The sequence below is a fragment of the Anarrhichthys ocellatus genome, unplaced genomic scaffold, assembly GCF_004355925.1.
Source record: "Anarrhichthys ocellatus isolate YVR2014 unplaced genomic scaffold, GSC_Weel_1.0 scaffold25, whole genome shotgun sequence".
In the NCBI taxonomy this organism is placed as follows: Eukaryota; Metazoa; Chordata; class Actinopteri; order Perciformes; family Anarhichadidae; genus Anarrhichthys; species Anarrhichthys ocellatus.
This window is the reverse complement of record NW_022280055.1, coordinates 1,138,471-1,157,671: the sequence shown is the minus strand read 5'-3', so window position 1 is coordinate 1,157,671 and position 19,201 is coordinate 1,138,471. Positions and strand designations below refer to the sequence as shown.

Genomic DNA, 19,201 nt, shown 5'->3' with positions numbered 1-19,201 from the left:
ATAGAGCTGCGAGTAATTATTATGCTCATGAGAGGAATCTACAGGCTATTTCGTGATTCATCAGTTCATCGATTGCTCTGTAGAATGTCAGCAAATTAATATCACAAGTCTCCAGAGCTCACGGCGACGCCTTAAAATGTATTTCTTTTGTCTAACTAACGGTCCAAAGCCCGAACATATTCTATTTATTATTGTGGAATAATAATAAACCAGCGATTATTCACATTTGAGAAGCTGGAGCCAGAAATGTTTTGCTGAAAAATATTACTTGAATGATTAATCTATAAAGAAAACAGCCGGTGATTAATTGTCTGACACAGTAATCCTTTCATTGACTAATCATTTTTAGCTTAATGGGAAATAAAATATTTTTGAGGATAACAGATACAATGGCTGCACTCTGTAGTAAATGATTTATATACGTTTGTTAAGGGGTTTTAAATAACGTGTTGTGACTATAAAAACTTTGCTGCCCATCAGGACAGTTGAGGGTGCACAAGTTGGAGGTACAGAATAGAGACATTTATAATATGTGCAATGCCAAACAAATAAGCTTTTAAGGATCATGATTAATTCCTCATGTTGCAGAGATGGGACTCTGTGCTGAAGCGATACCACTGCCAGTGAGACACCTCACCGGCCCGTCTCCGGGAGACGGAAAGATAAACCACAAACACACAGCGGTGCCGAGCACAGCCCACACACTCAGACACATTCATACAGACAGCAGACAGAGAGTCAGTGTGAAGGACGCAGCCCTTTATTGGACTCCGACAGCATGCGTGCCGTCTAATTTACAGTAGAAGAGACTCGGCCCTGAGCTAGAGAGTGCTGCTGTTGGCCGGATGTCAGAAAACAAAGAACGTTTGACTTTGGTTTTTCAAGGCAAGGCCTACAAAGGATTTGCTTCCCTTGTTAAAGTAGGGAGACCCATCAAGATTTAGATAGTTATTGAGATAAACTGTCATTAAATGTGAAACTGTGTTGTATCACAACACCTGTATCACACGAGCTAAGGCTATTCCACCTCCCAGGCTAACGTCCGGTCGCAGGGAGACTCAGGATCACCCAGCAGCAGGATGTACGTGACTGTTGTGCCCACATCTTACAGAGACCTGGCTCCATAATGTTTAATTGTGCACTGAATGGGCTACAACTGCATTTTGTTGTGCATCCCAGTGTTGTATAATGACAATAAATAGTTGCCTATTCAGCAGCCTAGTTGGTTTTTACACCTCGTGTGCACCGACCACACAAGGCACAAAAACAGAAATCGTTGACTCATCACACATACAGTGGTGACAGAGAATTCTGTGATTTCGTAATTATAGGCTAAATAAAAACATTTCCACCGTAATTGACGCATACAAAATCACCAAAATGTAAGGTGATAAGATTGTGGGATGCTCCTTTTCATCCATTACTTCACTCTCTTATAATTACTTTGCTTATACCGTCTACGCTGTTTATACTCATTGCATTGTGTGTGATGACTGAACAAAAGCACAACTACTAAAGTACAAATTCCTTTAAGTTGTACTTAAGTACAGTTTTTGCATAAATGTACTAACCACTGAAAATAGCATAATAGTATCACTGTATTTTATATATCCTTACATAAAAAAACGAGAAGAAGTTTGACTATAAAATAAGCACAACTCAGAAATGATTAAAATTACATTTCTTGAACAAGAAGCATTCCAGTAAAAAAGTATGTGGATTTGTATTATTATGGCAGCAGTGCTGTTTATTCCAAAACAGGAGAGCAAGGATGTCATGTCATCCCCAAAATGGGACAAACAGAACAGACATACAGCAGACTGAAGACAGAGTAGGTGAACAAAAGCAGAATAAAGTCCAAAGAACATCTAATGAAAAACACCTGTTGACCTGAAACACAGGATGTTTGTTCCCTTCCTTGGAGGGCACGACGAGAGCCGGCAAGCAGAACAAATAGAATGAGCCGCTCCACTCGGTGCCTGCCACATCTCCACGCGCTTGCTCTCCAGTGAATCAGACCGTTACTGTATGGATGTGCTGCGCATCATCAGATGTTGCGTAATGTCTTGGAGGCTTTGAAAAAAATAAATAAAAACATTAGTCATCGAGCCCATGTTGTGTTTTCTTCCAAGCATCCCAAGCCCTTATACAACCATCAACATGTTTCCTTCTGTGTGTGGGTGCAGCAGCAGAGAGAGAGGATGCAGGTGATGAAGAGCAGCGTGTTCTTGAACCTTACAGTGGAGGACTGGTGTAGCACCAAGGCAGAGGGATGCCTTACTTGCAGTGTATTTCTCAAACTGAGTAGGACAGCAGTTGTGCTACAAGAGATGTTTATCTTTCCCCGCCGAAGCAGTTTCCCACATTCTGCTGTTAATTATAACAAATAAGACGCTGTAGGTTTACAGGTCAATGAGGCAGATTGTGTCATTCGCTAGCGAAAGGTTTATGACAATATTGTGAAGTGACAGAAACTCGCATCTTCATTTGTATTTGAGCTGACAAAGAAGGAGGCGTGGATTCGCCACAAACTAGATCAGGTATCGAGCTCAGATTCAGCACAATGCCAAAGCCTGACGCATAAAGGAGACTTTGGAGACCCGAGGTCATGCTTTTCAGACTCGACAGCTGACAGAGGTGTGAGGTCAGTGAGCAAGAGGGAAACCTGCAGACTGACAGCGCTCCGCTAATGAGACATGTTTTATCTGGGCTGGTCGCTATACACCTGCAAAAAGCAAGACTCTTGAGATCTGGCTGTAGCAACAAGAGAAGGACCATGAGGGGACGTTTACATGGATTCAAGGTCCGTTAATGACGACTGAGCCCACTGGAGAGCAAGGGGAGTCAGGTATGGAGTCTTGTTATTCAAGTTACTCGATAAACTGTCTGGGATCAACACTTAGGCCCGAAGGAAGGACTGAGCTGCCGTGCACGCTGAGATTTACACTCAAAATGTAATGGTGTCGATTTTGGATTCCATTTGTGGCACACCTCTCAAAGTACATAATATTTACAATAATATTGAAATTATTTCTGGGACAATATATGATCCAACAAAAGTAGTCATCGTGACAGACCTAAACTCACATCAAGACTTTCCGGTGTTAGCTTAAAATCTCTGCTCTAATTCTGCCACCCTGTCGTATGTCGGCCTTAGGGCCACACGTGACACAGAACACACGACTATTATATGAGCGATAAGCCTGAGACCTTGATGTAGATAACGATAAGCTTCAACCGAACCACAAGCTTGGCACGGAATGAGTAGGACTCTATCAGGGAACACACAATCAGAAAATTGAAATCGCAAAATGTCCGGATAGTCTGGAAATGATTAGCAAAGAACCTAAAGGTAGGTCGCAATTGAATTATATTAGACAAACTATTCACCTCTAGAGGGGGAAACCAGTTTGGTCACTGTGACAAATTACAAAAGAAGCTCATGTCAGACAGGCCACGGCTCACAACATATATCAGACATACTGCCACAACAACAACTAGTAACAAACACAAAAACTCAGATATGCCACGAGGACATTAGTGCTCAGCCACTAAATTGAAAAACAATATCTTAATACAATCAATCAATTATTGAATAAAAGCCAACCACAAGAGGCACACTAAAAAAGAGGACTAATAAGAAAGGCAATATATATGAAGTAAAAGAAAAATACAATACATTTAACACAAAAGAAAGGGCAGTATTAAATGTCATTCAAAAGTTTCCCAACAAAAGCCTTGCTGAACTGCTCTGTGGAGCATCTTGGCATCCTTAACCAGTCACTCAAAACACATTTTAGACAAAGTGCCTGTCAAGTCCACAGGCTGCAGTCAAGATACGAGTTTTTTCACTACTTCGTCCCAGTTTTACAAGATAATATTCTTTTGATGAAACGGCAGCAGCAAAGTGGCTCTCAGGACAAGATAACTAACAGTTTACCAAACAAAATAGGCACTCAGCAATAACACACATCAGCGAGATTTCATTATTTTGTATTCAGTACATACTCTCTAAACCTTTATCTCACCCGCCGTGATTAGGTTCAAGCTCCATGAAAACACTGCAGTCTTACAAAAGTCTCAGTTTTCAATCTCAGTTCAAAAGGGTATTTCAAGATGAGATCTACTCTCAGTCTGTCACCTGAAGTCATCCGGGGAGGAGGTGTGCTATGGCCTCGGCTCAACTCCAGATACCGGTTTCATTTTCTATAGAAATATGATAAATGAGCGAGGAATATTAGATATTCTGTAACGAGCAAGGACAAATTAATACCATCTAATTTCGTTTTGTAATTTTAAAATGATCAACTGTGACTATTAAATATGAGTTACATTTAATGACTGTATGCTTTCTGCAAAGGTTAGGCTTATTCGAACAGGGTACACTTTGACGAAAGTTTCATTTTCAAGAAGTGAAAAGTAAGTAATCCAATTTAAGATGTTACATATACAGAGAACATTCCCCCCTTAATGCTTTTCATATGTTGTTACAATACAACCTGGAATTAAAGTAGATCGTATTTGAATTTTAAAGAAATTGCCAAGAGGACCAATTCTCTGAGCAGAACAATTCATCCAGTTATTGAATAAAAACAAATGCAAATACAATTCTATGTTATTTACTAATCTGCATACATATTTTTTTTTTCATTTAATTATGACACAAATAAAAAGCAAATATAGAAAAATGTGAAGTGTGTTTTACATTATTTATCCATTTTATTTGCTTTCATTTGGGCATTTAAAATGGTTCATGATTTTCAGCGGGTAGTGTACGCATTGAGAGTACGTACTGTAAGTGAGGGTCACATCAGATAAAAAACACCCATCTCAAAGACAACGCATCCATTACTGAAACATAGGTACAGAACTAAATATGCAAAAAGCAATTAACTGTGGAACAGACAGCACCAACTGAGTACCAAGTGCCATCAAATGCAGAATTATTATATCCACAAAATGTATTTTGCCAGACAACTCCATTCAACCTAGACAAAGGGGAAATTCCAAAATGTCTTATCTGGTTGCCCCAATGTAGAATTTCTGTCGGACAAAAAGGGGTCTTTGTTCGATAATTGGACAAGTGGAGGAAGCATAAAGAATAAATGGTCACAATTGGTGGGAAATGGCGACATGCATGTGTAAGTGTCTGAGCTGAAAAATAGCAGCCTAGCCAAAGACAAAAGCCATCATACAACTCCAGTCTGTGACAGAAATATTCCTGAAAAGGACTTTCTGGTTGATATGCCATGAAGTGGAGGGCTGTGCTGCTATGAATCAATAAGCCAGATTCCAGTTTCCCCCTCTTCTAATGTCCCATACAACAGAGATATGACTGTATGGGCAGCAGATGGCAGCTGCACAAAACAATAGAGCAGTCAGAAACCAGACATAGTTCCGGTGACTTAATTCCGAGAGTATCTTCATCAACATCCCCATCTGAGCTTTGGGGGTCAATCTTTCATACAAGTTCTTGGGAAGAGCGGGCAGCCCAGGGTTAGACCAGAGGTAGCCCAACTATTCATACTAAGAATTTAACAACGTACAAAAACACCACATGCGACCACAACACAAGAAATGTCTAAAGCTTCACCCGCTCTTCATATACTTTGATCTTTTGCGAGTGTGCAGTGCCAAGATTCCCCAACTGATCTTGGCTCGACCAAAACATCAAATTAATCGTGCTCCGACCTCCCACAGGCCTGGTATTAGGGCACAAGTGCAGGCCTTTGAGGAAGGCTTAACGGCTATTCAGAGGATAAAAGCTCTGCTGTCCTCAGCCTGTGAACAGCACAGTACGACAACATGAGCCGTGGTCATTTCTTTTCTACTAGATGGAAAATGCAAAAAAAACAAAAAACAATCTGAAGCAAAATAGTCCAGAGAAAGTAAGGGAATTAACATAAAAAATGCTTTATTCCTATGACGTTTTTTTCACATTAACTTATTAATCAACATGTATTCACACAGATAGAGGCAAAGATATAGGAGGAGGCAATCACTGACAATTGGCTCAAGAAATGTGTTTGACCAGTAAAAGATACCTAATACAGCAAACAGCACCATGACAGTTGATGGGCTGTTAGAGGTATTAGCTACACAGCAGCGACTTGTTGACGGCCCAGAACAAGACATTTAGAAACTGGGTCCTCCAGCTAGTTCCTAAAGGAAGAATCTGTGACTAAATCTTGGTGGAGCTCAAAGTCTACGAACACTGAGCTCTCACTCCGGGAATACAAACCTCAATGTCCTCTCCAGCATCTTTTAGGGTAAAGAACCGTAGGCCTGGCTCTAGGAGGAGGCCAGTCTCCCTATTGTGGGTGAGATTGTGCTGACTACAAGACACTGGTTCATATAGACGTCTTTCAATTGCTCTCTCTCTGGCTCAACTGAGACATTATCGAATCACAAATTTCATTTGTATATGAGATAGTGGTAATAATTTGGAGTTATGTGTATTTTAATATCTTTGTGTGTTTTAGCTTGGTCACATCTGTGAAATAAATGGGGAGAAAAATGGGTAAGAAAGTGAAAAGGATGCTTTTGTTCACGTTACCTTCCGTGCTGCATGAATGTCAAAGAAAGGTTTATTTCGGACACTGAAGGGCTCCTTGGTTTTGTCAATCTGTCCAATCTTCATCTTTTCCATCCGGGGTGAAATTATCTCCTTTTCTATGCATAACAGCCGGATATTGAAATCACACTGTCCGACAGGCTGTCCCTGAAACACAAAAAACAAACTCAGTCGTCACTTAATGCAACCTGGGAACTTATTTAGACACACGTGCATGAAAACTATGTGTAGTCTTTGACATAAAGATAAAGAAATGTCATTTCAATATAAATACAATCAATAAAATACAGTATAGTCTTTATTTAGACTGCACTGTGCACTGCCTCCAATATTACATTAACATACTGTACATACTAAATCACTTATGGAAAAATTATTTACAAAATAATGAGCAGTCAATTCTCTGCCATGGCAACATTGTTTATCTAAAAAAAATACTTTAGTGAGTCATAACAAGACAGATATTTTAAAAAAGTGGACAAATAGACATCTACACCAACTCTAAGTTATATTTAATGCAGCTTTTTGTTGGAATCCTTTTTATTCCGGACATTTGGGAACATGGTGATGAGCAACAGGATGAGCGCTGAAGATGAAAAGACGAGTTGGTTGACAGAAAATAAAAATTACTGTTGTGATTAAAAAAAAAGTAAAAATGCCCAAAACCAAAACTATCTGGTTCAAATGTGAGTATTTCTGGTTCCTTTGTCTTTCGTTAGATTTTGATAGGATACATTTTTGATGAGAAAATGATGTCCATTTACTATTTTGTGGCATTTTATGGAGCAAAGGACAAATCAATTAGTCAATAAAGAAAGATAAAATGTTGGTATACAATAACATCCTCATAGAATGAATATAAAACTGTAAGTCTCTTCATACAGCTCATATTTATAGCTGCACCATAGGTGAGCAGAATGCAGGTGCCTACAGTAAACCAACAAGACCGTGACATCAGTTGAGCTCATGGGACTGTTAACACCGAAAGTACACAGTGCAGTGAAATCATTTTTTCCTCCCATCATTGGCCAGCCACACACAGTTGTTCTCAAAAGATAAGAACGGCGACGCCAGCCAGCCTGCGACGCCAGCCAGCAACGCCAGCCGGCGACGCCAGCCAGCTTCTAGTTATCGATAAACAAACTTGGCTGGAAAATTGACTCACTTTTATCAACACAAAAAAAGAAACCTAAAAGTAGAAGAAACAATATTTTTATCAATATTGCCAGATGGACACGGACTAAATATATGACAACAATCTGACATTTAATATTTTGTCACAAGTTATCGGAAAGGAAAAGAAGGAGCTCAAACTCAACAACCAAGCTGCCATTTCTTTTGCTGCCAAGAGGCTGACAAACTGATGAGAGGCAAATGCTCTCTACGTCACCGGGCCATGATGAACAGAAAAGCCTATTTTAAAATGCTTTCCGTGCATCTTCAAATCATTCTCCCAAACTGGATGTTTTCTTGATGACTTTAAAAAGGTAACTCTTTGCCCCTTTGAATAAAGACCTTGATTAAAAACGACATTATTAAAAAGGTATTTTACACAGTTAAGTATAATATATGATTACAAAAGGAAGCATTATATTCGCGAATGGGAAAACAGAATGGAAACATTTATGGAAAAATGTTTCTTCAGGCTATAGGATGCTTTCCTTTGGAGTTCCTCAGGGATCAATCTTAAGACCCTTCATTTCTCATTCTCATCTATGTAAATTATATTGACTTAATCAACTATTTAGATTTTGTATTTATACATTTTTGACAGGTAATTATTAACAAAAATGTCAACACATCAGATTCCTTCTCATTTATTTACCCCTACATGTTTTACTTGCTGTGTGCATGCTTTTACATGTAATGGTCACTGTAAGATATGGTTACAATGAGGTATTATTTTCATTCCAGATTTATCTCCCAATTATTTTAATTAGACAGACAAAGCATCACATACGAGAAGCTCGAACCAGCAAATTATTTGGATTTTGTTGAAACATTACTATAGAAATAATTATGAAAATGGACTAACCAATTATCGACGACCTGTTGCAGCTCTATTGTAAACCTTTCTTCAAAGCTGTGTGTTTAACACTGGGAGGGAAACCAAACAAACATTTGGCTTCTTTTGCTAAGTTGACATTTAGCATTTTTGTGTGTTGTTTTTACCCTCTTCCAAAACATAAAAAAAAAAGAGAGTGAAACAGTTACACCTTTATTGTGCCGACACAAGTGGTTTAAGGATCAATATTTCCTGATCTATATTGAGAGGCACCGAGCAAGAAGTTGTGACTTGGGGGAATTTGTATTCTGCTCGGTTACAGTTTGGTAAATGCCACTTCTTTTCTCGAGAGCCTTCTATGGGATTACTGGACCACAGGGGGAGGGAAACCATTCCTTTTCAACGGGGATGAGGAGGTGGACGGCCAATGATTAGTTAAGATTAGATACAATTAATAGACTGTACTGTCCTGTGAGTCATACAGATATTACACAAAGCAGTAAAAAAACATCAGAGCAGTCTTATGTAAGCAAGTACAATGTTGAACCTTAAAAATGACAAAACATCTTCAACCAACTACTTTTTATATATAACCACAGAAAACACGAATGTGCCACCTGTGTGGAAAAAACAAGCCTAATTAATTTTTATTATAAATTGAATGGCCTGAATACAAATACAACTTCAAGACGACAGCTTGGGCTCTAAAATAAGGGTGGAGAGCAATTTTCACTATTTTCTGGACTCAACAATTTGTTTAAGCCCAAGTAAAATTGAGTATTAAATCCACTTAAGAAGTTTATGGTCCAAAACAGTTAAAGATAGAAAAGATATTAGACTAGCAATCATCAGGTGGCCCGATATGACTCTTTTGGGATGCCCAAGTTCCCAACACATGCCCAACACATTAGCCATAACGACATGATAATCGAGCAGTATGCCATGATTGTGTCTCTGTTTCAGAGTCAATCCGACTCGCTCAATGCAGTCATAACTCTATAACGAAGTTTGAGAAAGTCTCAATTAGGCATCACTTTGAGGACTTGTTTTTCTTTTTCAGTGTGACTGCAAAAAAAAACTGAAAAAAGTAATCACGTTATATTCTACTGGAGCAACAGCTGGTGTCATGTCCCACACATTCTGCACCGTCTGTCAGCCGTGTCATCGGGACAGAACAAGATGTAAGTGTGGATGATTCAAGGCATGTGCTGTCCACGCCTGTTCAACAGTAAAAATACAGACGACAAGAATCTTGTTAATCCGACATTTCCGTGAATAAAGACCGATCGTATCAGTGAAATCACCTCAGAAGGTAATACGTCTCGATAGCTGCCATTTACTCGTTTGTGCTGCTACACTTTGACTTAATGTCATCACTGTGGGTTTGAGCTACACCAGAGACAGAGTTTCAACGGAGCACACTGCACCATTTTTGACAAGCAACAGGAAAGGCTTTGTATACAGGAACCGATACTAATGTCTAAAGAAATGCCTTGATCTGCTCCGATGCCGATAGTGCAGCTCGCCCGAGGACACCACCGCCTAGATTGCCTCCAATTACTACACATGCACTGCAAAGCTCACATTTCCAAATTCCATTTTAAAGATTCGAAAAATACTGAATATTATATTATGGAACATGAATCAACAGATGCATTTATCATAAATGGAAAGAGTCAAAAAATTGTATTCAAGTCCAACAAGGAACGATTCAGTGCATTACCTACATAACCCCTATAATGGGTAAATTGAACTGTGTGCATAAAGAATCGATATATAGATACTATATAGTCATTCAATGTTAAAAACCAGAGAGCAGCAGAATCTGGAATAAAGCCTTCTTCAGTGTGAGGCTCTAGAGGCTGACGGATGCCCTCAAGAATACGGCAAAATAACACGTTAAAAAGAGAAATCTGACAGTGTTGGGAATAAGCATTAAAATCTGTGCGACTTTCTGGGATGATTTGGAATAAATTACATTATACGACACTGACAAAATCAGTGCTGGGACCACTCAACAGAAGCTTAATGTGCAGCTTCCTTTGGGATATTATTATTTTCTTTTCAAAAAGGCTTTCAGGCTGTTTTGGCCTGAAACTGTTTATAACCACATAATGCATCAATTTGCATCATAGCGTCCAAGCTAATGCACATGCAGTATCTTTAGACAGATACAAATATATATATATATATATACACACACACATACATATTTCTACATACTATATTTCTTTGTTATTTCTATGACTTCCCTGTAGCCTACTTTTTCTGCTCCTTTACGAGTCACTTACTTAAATAGGTAGCTGGGCTTACCTCTCAGTCTCAGAATGAGTTCAAAAAGAGTATAGGAAATGCATTTTACACACAGCAATGAGCTGTCAGATCACTGTGTTTGAACATAGTTGCAACCAGTGGTAGGGGTTGATAAGGAATCACATTAGTATTCTATAGATAATGCAGTGCACACCACTAACAGTGTTGCATTTTCAGGCAATTAAGGTGATCAAATAGAGAGCATTACTGCCCACTCAGCTACATTATATCCCCATAATAACCACCTTCTTTCCGTAATCAATCTTCACTTGTCCCAACACATGCTCAACATGAAAGACTGGTGTAGATAATCACAGAATAGAATGCGGATGAATGTCCCCGCAGAGTAACAAGGATGTGTTGCAATTTATGAGCAAATTAAAAAAACGACCTTTACGTTTCCTGTAAAGCCATTGTTAGACACTGGTGGTGTTCACTGGCTAGAGAGCAATAATACCTTCGCACCAGTGTTGACCTGTCAACTCGTACCTTTTCGTATCTGCAGTGCGTCATAAGAGCTGTCGGTTTCAAAAGGAATGATGTAGCCCAGAGACTATTCTTAGGGTGGAAAAGACCCGCAGAGCTGCAGACTGTAGCTGCAGACAAACTTCTCAAATGGAAGTAATTGGGGCTGAAATCAGTAAAGCACTCTATACCTCCAAAGGTACGGTTCCTTTGGGGATTTTTCATAAGCGTTTCTGCTCAGCTGTTAACGTGATTGAGACAATTCTCTTGTCGAACTCTGCACCTAAGGTGAGATTTATTTTGGCGACATGAAACAACAACGAGGTCAATCAAAGTGTCGGGACATTGACGGTGATGTCGAGTGAAATCCTCCACAGTTTTATTTCTAGATAATAGCTTTTCTACAGTAATGTCAAAATTAATGACATAATATGTAATTGTTGTTGTGCTTTCATCACATCTTGTCAGTTCGCCCACAGTGGGGGAGCTGACAGGGACTGACGAGCTGCAACAACTTTCCAGAAAGAGAGAGAAAAAAAAAAGCTTTTTTTATACTTTGCATCGAGCGCAGAAATAGATTCCCTCCATGTCTCACGGTAATAGTCAGGTTCAGTCGGGTATATGGTCGCAGAGGTACTCTACACATCACTACTCTCGACAGAATAACACTGAATTATGACCAGGAATATCAACTGCTCTGCCAGGAACAGCACAGTATATGCTGACACTTATTCATCCACGGAGCTAAGTAAACTCTGACCATTTCACTCGCGGCTAAATCACCAATCGTGGCGAGAGGTCACACGCCTCTCATCACGCTCTAATGGAAAGAATCCCAGGGCTGTGCTGTGTGTGACTTTCCGAACAAGTGAGGTGTCACGTAGGGCAATGGGCCTCGCAGGTTGCGCGTTCTCACTCCTGCTGCATTTCCATCCTCGGTCTTAGGATGGAGTCTCGGTGCCAAGGAGCAGCCCACCACAGATAACGGAGACGGCTAATAGTGGTCGGCTAGGATCAATACAACGGTGCTGTACTGATGGCTCGGGGAGGGGTCAGCCATGTGGAGCTGCTAACCTCTGCACCATCTTACAAAGACGTGCCCCTCGCCGCTGGAGCCTTTATTGAGCCGCTTGCTTGTCTGATCCTCCTGATCAATGGAGAAAAAAAAGGAGGCAACAGCCAAACATGATGGCAGGAGTAACCCCCTCCTCCCCCTCATCCGGAGGTATTCATCAAGTTTTTAAGAAGTCAGACAGCTGAGGCTTGCTAAGAGCAAACCGGTGGCTCATTTGTCTCCGTGTCGGTCTGCTTGCCATTAGCAGCACGCAGGATCGGTTGAAGGGATGAATTAATTTACTGTTTGGAAAAGTGTTCGCAATTAACAGCCTATTAATGTTGTCCTGAGGCGGCTCTCAAGAAAAATGGCCAAGTCACAATAATATATACAGTGGAAACATCTTTTAGTTATTACATCTGTCCGGCTCAAATTGATTACTTTAAGCACAAGATTATTATTAAAAAGATATACATATGTTATCTATTTATCATGCAGATTACCATCAAATTGAAATTTGTATATTTTTGACATTAATATAAAGTATTTAAAGCGAGAGCTTCACAATTTACTGAATGTGAAGCTCCCCCCCCCCCCCCCCGATACGCTGTCATGTATGAAACACCCAAAATGAACATTGTAAACTGACTACTTGATTACGGTAAGCAAAATATTTAAACAGCATTTGTATAGCAATGATTCTGTGTTTTTTGATACATACAAGCAGTTCATCACCGTAATCAGTATAAGCACTTTACACTGCAACAGGGAAAACATCCTGTTACACATAAAAGCCAATTATGTACAGACGCAGCAGGAGAATTACTGCTGCTCAGCTATAATGCAATGTAATGGACTGAGGATCCGGTTCACTTGAACCCAATACAGTGACTCTGACAATGGTAAAAGTTTGGATTAATATTGAACAACATTTCAATGGAGCTCAGCAAAACCAATGATAGTGGTAAAAGCACAAAGACCTAGCTTATAAATAAATATCGAGTGTGGGTGAGACGTGTTCGGCCCCAGTGTGGTGCCTCGGGTAAGGCTTTAGTAAAGCTTAGTGCGTGACAAGGTGTGGGGGGGTCAAGCAGATTCATCTGCTTCCCTCCAACACGGTTCTGCTGCCTGTTATAGAGCCTTGAAGGAACCCAACGGGGAATTCGATTATTCAGACTTCAGGATGAGCAAATCCCATCAAAGCTTTCTCCTGACGAACAGGTCGCACCTTGCACTGGTTACGTATTCTACCAAACTGCTGATAGACCACCACCGCAAAAAAAATAACAACTTCCTCTGCTGAACTAGACCCTTGTTAACAGTAAATTAAAAGGAGAGGGCAGAAGGAGCTGCTGATAGACCACGCATCGCGTCCAATGTTCTGTTTGTTTATTATGTCTGACGCTCAGGTTTTCTCAGGAGCGATGGGTCAAAGGAAAGACAACACACTCTTAAACGGCCGGGGGCTACTCACATTGAATTTGATGATGTCGTATATCAAATAGCGGGGGACGGGCTGACCGTTCACCTTGTCGATGATCATCTCCTGCAGAGATAAAGGCAAGAGTTACATATTGTTGTCATTGAGGTAAGTATACATGATTGAGAGGAGAAGATGTACAAAATGTACAGAAAGATCTGGGCAGTCTTAACATCACATGTGGTTCCTCTGTGAAAGTAGTTGTGGAGAATGAAAACAGTGGGACACCAGAGGGTGAGTGCTCTCAAGAGGACGCATGATTCAGAGAGGGAGATGCCTGCAGCGATGAGGGGGGATAGCAAGGAATTGGGGAGGTGGGTGTGTGTGTGTGTGGTCTGGTAAAGAAGGACATGAAGCAGAAATAACATTGCACATCTATTATGAAAGACTCTCGAGTTGAAAGTCAGGTGCAGCGGTGGTGCAGGACACCCAACAGACACATGGGAAGCATCCAAAGAACTGTTACACAACCAGGCGATGTGGTGACAGCACAGATGCAGACGTCACCGCCGCTAAAGTAGTGCAAGTGAAAGTAGGGTGCTTCACCTGGTATGAATATGAAAGTGAAGCACTATACATTTAGGGCACTACAATTATTCCCCATCCCCTCATGAAACTTTCAGGCGACTAACGGTGCTCTGCTGCTGTAACTGACGTGCAGAGGGTTAGCAAGTTAGAAAGGCTTGGCCATTACAGAAACACTTGGCCATTACAGAAACACTTCGACAAATGAACAAACAAGGCAGCCTTGAGGTTGGATGACGGGTAGATAAGCACCAATCGATCGGACGGGCCAATTTTCAGCTCACTGGACAGTCAGTCTCATATTTCTGCTTTTTTTTTTTGGGTGGTTGTTTAGAAGTTCTTCAACTTGAGTGAAGAAGACACAAAGCTCGCAATTTGCAACAACTACAAGTCCAAAATAAGCCGTGGAGGATCAGCAGTAAACGCATTACTTAACCACTCAGTTATTATATTCACTCCCATGCATGCTGCTCAAGAGTAATCGTGACTTATCAACTGTTTAACTTTCTAACACTAGGTCTCGGTGCATCTCTATTGACAGGAATATACAAAAAATTAAGATTGAATTATTCAAATTTTGTAAGTTATTTAATGTTGCAGCCCTCTTTTGAAGTTGAATTTGTATACAGTCCACTAGATCAAGCTGTTTCTATGTGAGGTTGGCTACATATGAGCTCCCGGGACTCTGCTGTCGTGGTCGAGCCAGATAAGTACACCGACAATATGCCATTTACCTCACAATGTGGCCCTAGTTCTGCATTTCTCTCTATAAGGGCCTGTGTGGACATAACAGTTAAGCTTCTGCCGTTTCATCTGCTAAAGACATGCTGATTGCAGCGCCTTCTCCTCTAAATGAATCAGATGTGTTTTGAATGTGGAGGAAAAGCTGCTTTGCAATCTGGAGTCAAGACAATAACTTGTAGTAAACCATCAACAGTATCGTCACCAGACGTCATGCAGCTAAAGCTCGTGCGTACGGTCTGCACAGTCACACATTTTGGGCAGATGGCAAAGTTTACATCAAGCAAACTCACATGGACCATCTCAGTCACATGGACGCCGAAACCACAGATTGGAAGTACGTCGAGCAAACACGTCCCAACTGCTCTTTGACTTCTATTCCCCCTCATGAAACAATTCTCAAAGCTGCCTCCAAGATCAGAAGAAGTGAACTCATCTAATGAGTCTCTACAACTCTAGGGGAAATAATTCTTCACTTTACATTTAGCTACAGGTGCTGGGACTTTGGCATTAGCTTCACTTGACTATTAGCATTTTTGGAATTTAGCTCACAGACTATTCGTAGTGTGGTACAATGAACAATCATCAATCAAAGAAAAATATGGTAGATGTGCATTCCTACTGGCTGACATGACTTTAAAAGACCAAACAGTACATTTCCAAAAGCCAGACCGGAGTGGAGGCTGCCATCACCATGCATCTGGTGCACTGAACCGAGAGCGGCAGATGAATACATGAACGGGGCCAAAAGAAAACGCCAGGAATTCAATCTACACTGCGCACTCATCCAATATTGGAACTCAAGTTGATGTAAAGCTCATTAAATGCTGTACAACGAAAAACAGCGCGTCAAGACAAAGACCAGTGCCTTTGGGCTAAAGATGAAACATATCAGACAACACAGCTGGGCTTCTTCAGGGCTCTCCACACAGCCTCTCTGAGCCGAGAGCCAGAAGCGTCAACTGATGAATAAACGAAGCCAAAACAAACCTTGTAGCAATCTAAACACACGGCTGCACCACTCCTTCAAAGTAACACTAACGCGCTGCAATTAGATGTCCTGCCCGATGAGGAAACTAAAATTGCGACGCATCAATCAGCAACTGTTAAGCCAAGAGGAAGCGCGTACCTATTTTACATAAAACTGCTAAACTCTGACGAAAAACAAGGCCAGGAGCAAAACAAAAAACAATCACAGGCGACGTATCCGTCATCTCCCCGTACCGGAATATCAAACACTAAACACTGCCAGACATCTATAATCAAATCTCGGCTGAGATTTCCTTTTCCTGTGTTTCCAGTTAGTGTGATAATGACTCATGCGTGTGCACCTGCTGCTGCCGGCGAGCTATGCGACCTCAACAGCACAAGTGTGCCAATACAAGTCTGAGTCGAGTATTACAGGTGAGGAGAAGTCAGCGACCCCCCGTCCTCTCCCCGCTGAGCATCACAAAACAACACAGCGTGGAAGAGTGACAGGGAAACCGTAAAACATTTCACTAGCTGTTTCTTCGGGACACGGGTCTTTCACAGGCTCTGCTGCACACTGAAACATGCTTTTCTTTCACCTAAGGTTTGGCAAGTGATGTCAATTATCTGCAAGACTGTGCGGCGGGGCGGCAGTGTGACAAGGTTGGAGATGGAGGAGACATGCGGTTTCAGTCAAGGGAGAGACAGCTATGGGATATTTTTTTAGGAAGCAACTAGAGAAGCCAATGTGGCACAATATATAGCAATCCAATAGGAAGACAAGAATTAGGAAGGACAATGACTCACCCCATCCAGTAGAGTACTTGATAGGTGGACGCGTGGGTCCTTCCGGAAGGGAAACTCTAGGTTCGCCATGTGGAAGACGGTGTTGTCTCTGTCGATCATGAATACTTCATTTTTCCCGTTGATCAACATCATGTACCTGCAGGAGAAGACGGATACATTATACGCTATCAATCATTAGTTTCATTAGTGTTTGATTGAATTGATAGAACATGCAGATGTTTTCCATTTCAGTCAGTGTGTCGGATTGGTTTTCTTTACGACCCTGTGACACTTTATTAATACGTTCAGCATTGCTCTGCTGACAGTGCATTCCTCCAGACAATTCCTGCCTTTAATTTTCTTAAAGTCATTTATTTGGAGGACTTAATTTGGCAATCACACTTAAAGGCTGAATTGCTGTGAGCGGAGAGAAACAACACTTAAGCTTTCGGTTCCACGCAGCAAAAACCAACAAAAACTGCACACATCTCTAATGTGCAAATTGGTTGTGTTTAATTGAAATAATAACAAAAGACAAAGCTGTTAAGAGCTTTTATCATGTCTGAGAAGATAAGTAAGATAACCAAACAGATACCTGCTAATGGCATCTTATTACCCAAGCAAACACTTTTCCTTTTATCCAGCCGTGCTTTGTGGGAACAATCTTTGCAAACAGTAAAACCTGGTTTTTTTTGGTTTTACTTATACTTACGTCTTGACTGCTTGGCAACAAATATACACACTTTAACCTCTCATAACGGCATCAGTACTAAAAAAGTAGTGAACAACGAGTTGCAAACAAATTATGTTTTTTCTATTACAGTCGTCCCTGGTTGCCTTGCATCAACACAAAAGCCTTCACTTGTATGCAATTTGAAGATACAGTAATCTTGTAAAGCTTGTGTTGTAGTCGTTGTCAGTGAAGCTTCAAAGCCTCAAAAATGGTATTCGGGACAGTGAGAGAGGACTCTAACAACAATTAGCAACTTTAAACTCCCTTTGGCTAAACAAGATCTACAACTTATATCTTGTTGGTATTATTGGATTAAATTGCATTACACTACAAGCGTTTTACTGCTATTTTTTCCCATCTTATTCTGAACATTTCCCTGTTTTGGCTTCAGTAAAAATAAGTAAAAGCAACGGGAGAAACTCCAAGGACTGCTGGAAAATTACTTTTTCACCCACGAGTGAACTCAATTGGAAGATTCAAAAAACCTGAGAGCAGTGACTGCTAGACTGCAAAAAAAAAAAAGAAGCTGTCAAAATGGGCCAGTTACCAGCGTGGGGTTATGATATGAGCATTTGGCTGGTATTAATTGTCTCCGCTCTTCCTCTTCGTTAAGCTCACAGGTGTGCCAGGTTGCTAAAGCATGAAGCACGGGCATTAAGACTTCTGTCAGCCTTACACCTCCAGCTTCACTCTCAGAAATACTACAGTGGGCACGGAATATTCCTCAAATAACACAAGAGCACACTTTTACTTTCAGATATAATTATCTCTCTGGAGGCGCAAGTGGTAAAGGTTGTCTGTTCACAGCTCGAATCCCATCTGATGTATTATATTATGAGGACATACAGATCATTTGAAACCTAATTACAATTTCAAGGAATGCTCCTTCTGGGCATGCGCTGAGCAATTGTAGAAAGACGAGGCTAGTATGCGGAATATAAGGTTGTGTCTGATTGGTCAGGTATTTGTAGGTCGTCAGATTGTTGATTAGTTATATTTCAAAAAGTTTTCTTTATATAAATAAGGGTCTAACAACAGATTATATACAGGCTTGGTAACAAAGATTTAATAGTCCGGAAAGGCACGAAAAGCAAGCAAAGTGTCTGTTCCAAATGTTTTTTGTTTGATAAATGGAGTCTGAGGATCACCGAGTTTGCAGACATGACAGGCAATTTCAAATGAGGGACAGAGGACTGACAAAATCCTTCATCCTCCCTTCTGTTTAGTTCCCAGAAACGAGCTGAAAAGATGGGCCACACCCAAAAAAACACAGGCACCATTGTTGCCTTTGTGTTATTCTGCAGAATAGTCTTCAACTGTAGCAACAGCGAGCATCCACTGCTGAAGGATCTTTATCCAACTGCTTTGTTGACACCGTCATTTACTGGGATTTCTATTTCGTCACATGTCATTTCTGACACTCAAAAAGCAAAATCGTTACATAGAAATGTATTTGGTATAATGAGCGTCAGTGTGTAATATTAGCCCAGAGCAGTAGGCCAATAAACATGGCAGGGTCATTTTACAATTTTTAAAAATCCTTCACACATATGGAA

General features: G+C 40.7%; 1 protein-coding gene across 1 annotated transcript in view; it reads right to left on the bottom strand.

Annotated features, from left to right (window-relative positions):
* The window catches only part of rngtt (RNA guanylyltransferase and 5'-phosphatase), a 69,541-nt gene that overhangs the window by 31,082 nt on the left and 19,258 nt on the right, over nucleotides 1-19,201 (bottom strand). Inside the window, exons 9-11 of the mRNA XM_031861839.1 lie at nucleotides 16,934-17,069; nucleotides 13,886-13,957; nucleotides 6,557-6,721 (exon numbers count right to left, since the gene is read on the bottom strand). Coding sequence (XP_031717699.1) covers nucleotides 6,557-6,721; nucleotides 13,886-13,957; nucleotides 16,934-17,069 — 373 coding nt within the window. The remainder of the gene's footprint in view (nucleotides 1-6,556; nucleotides 6,722-13,885; nucleotides 13,958-16,933; nucleotides 17,070-19,201) is intronic.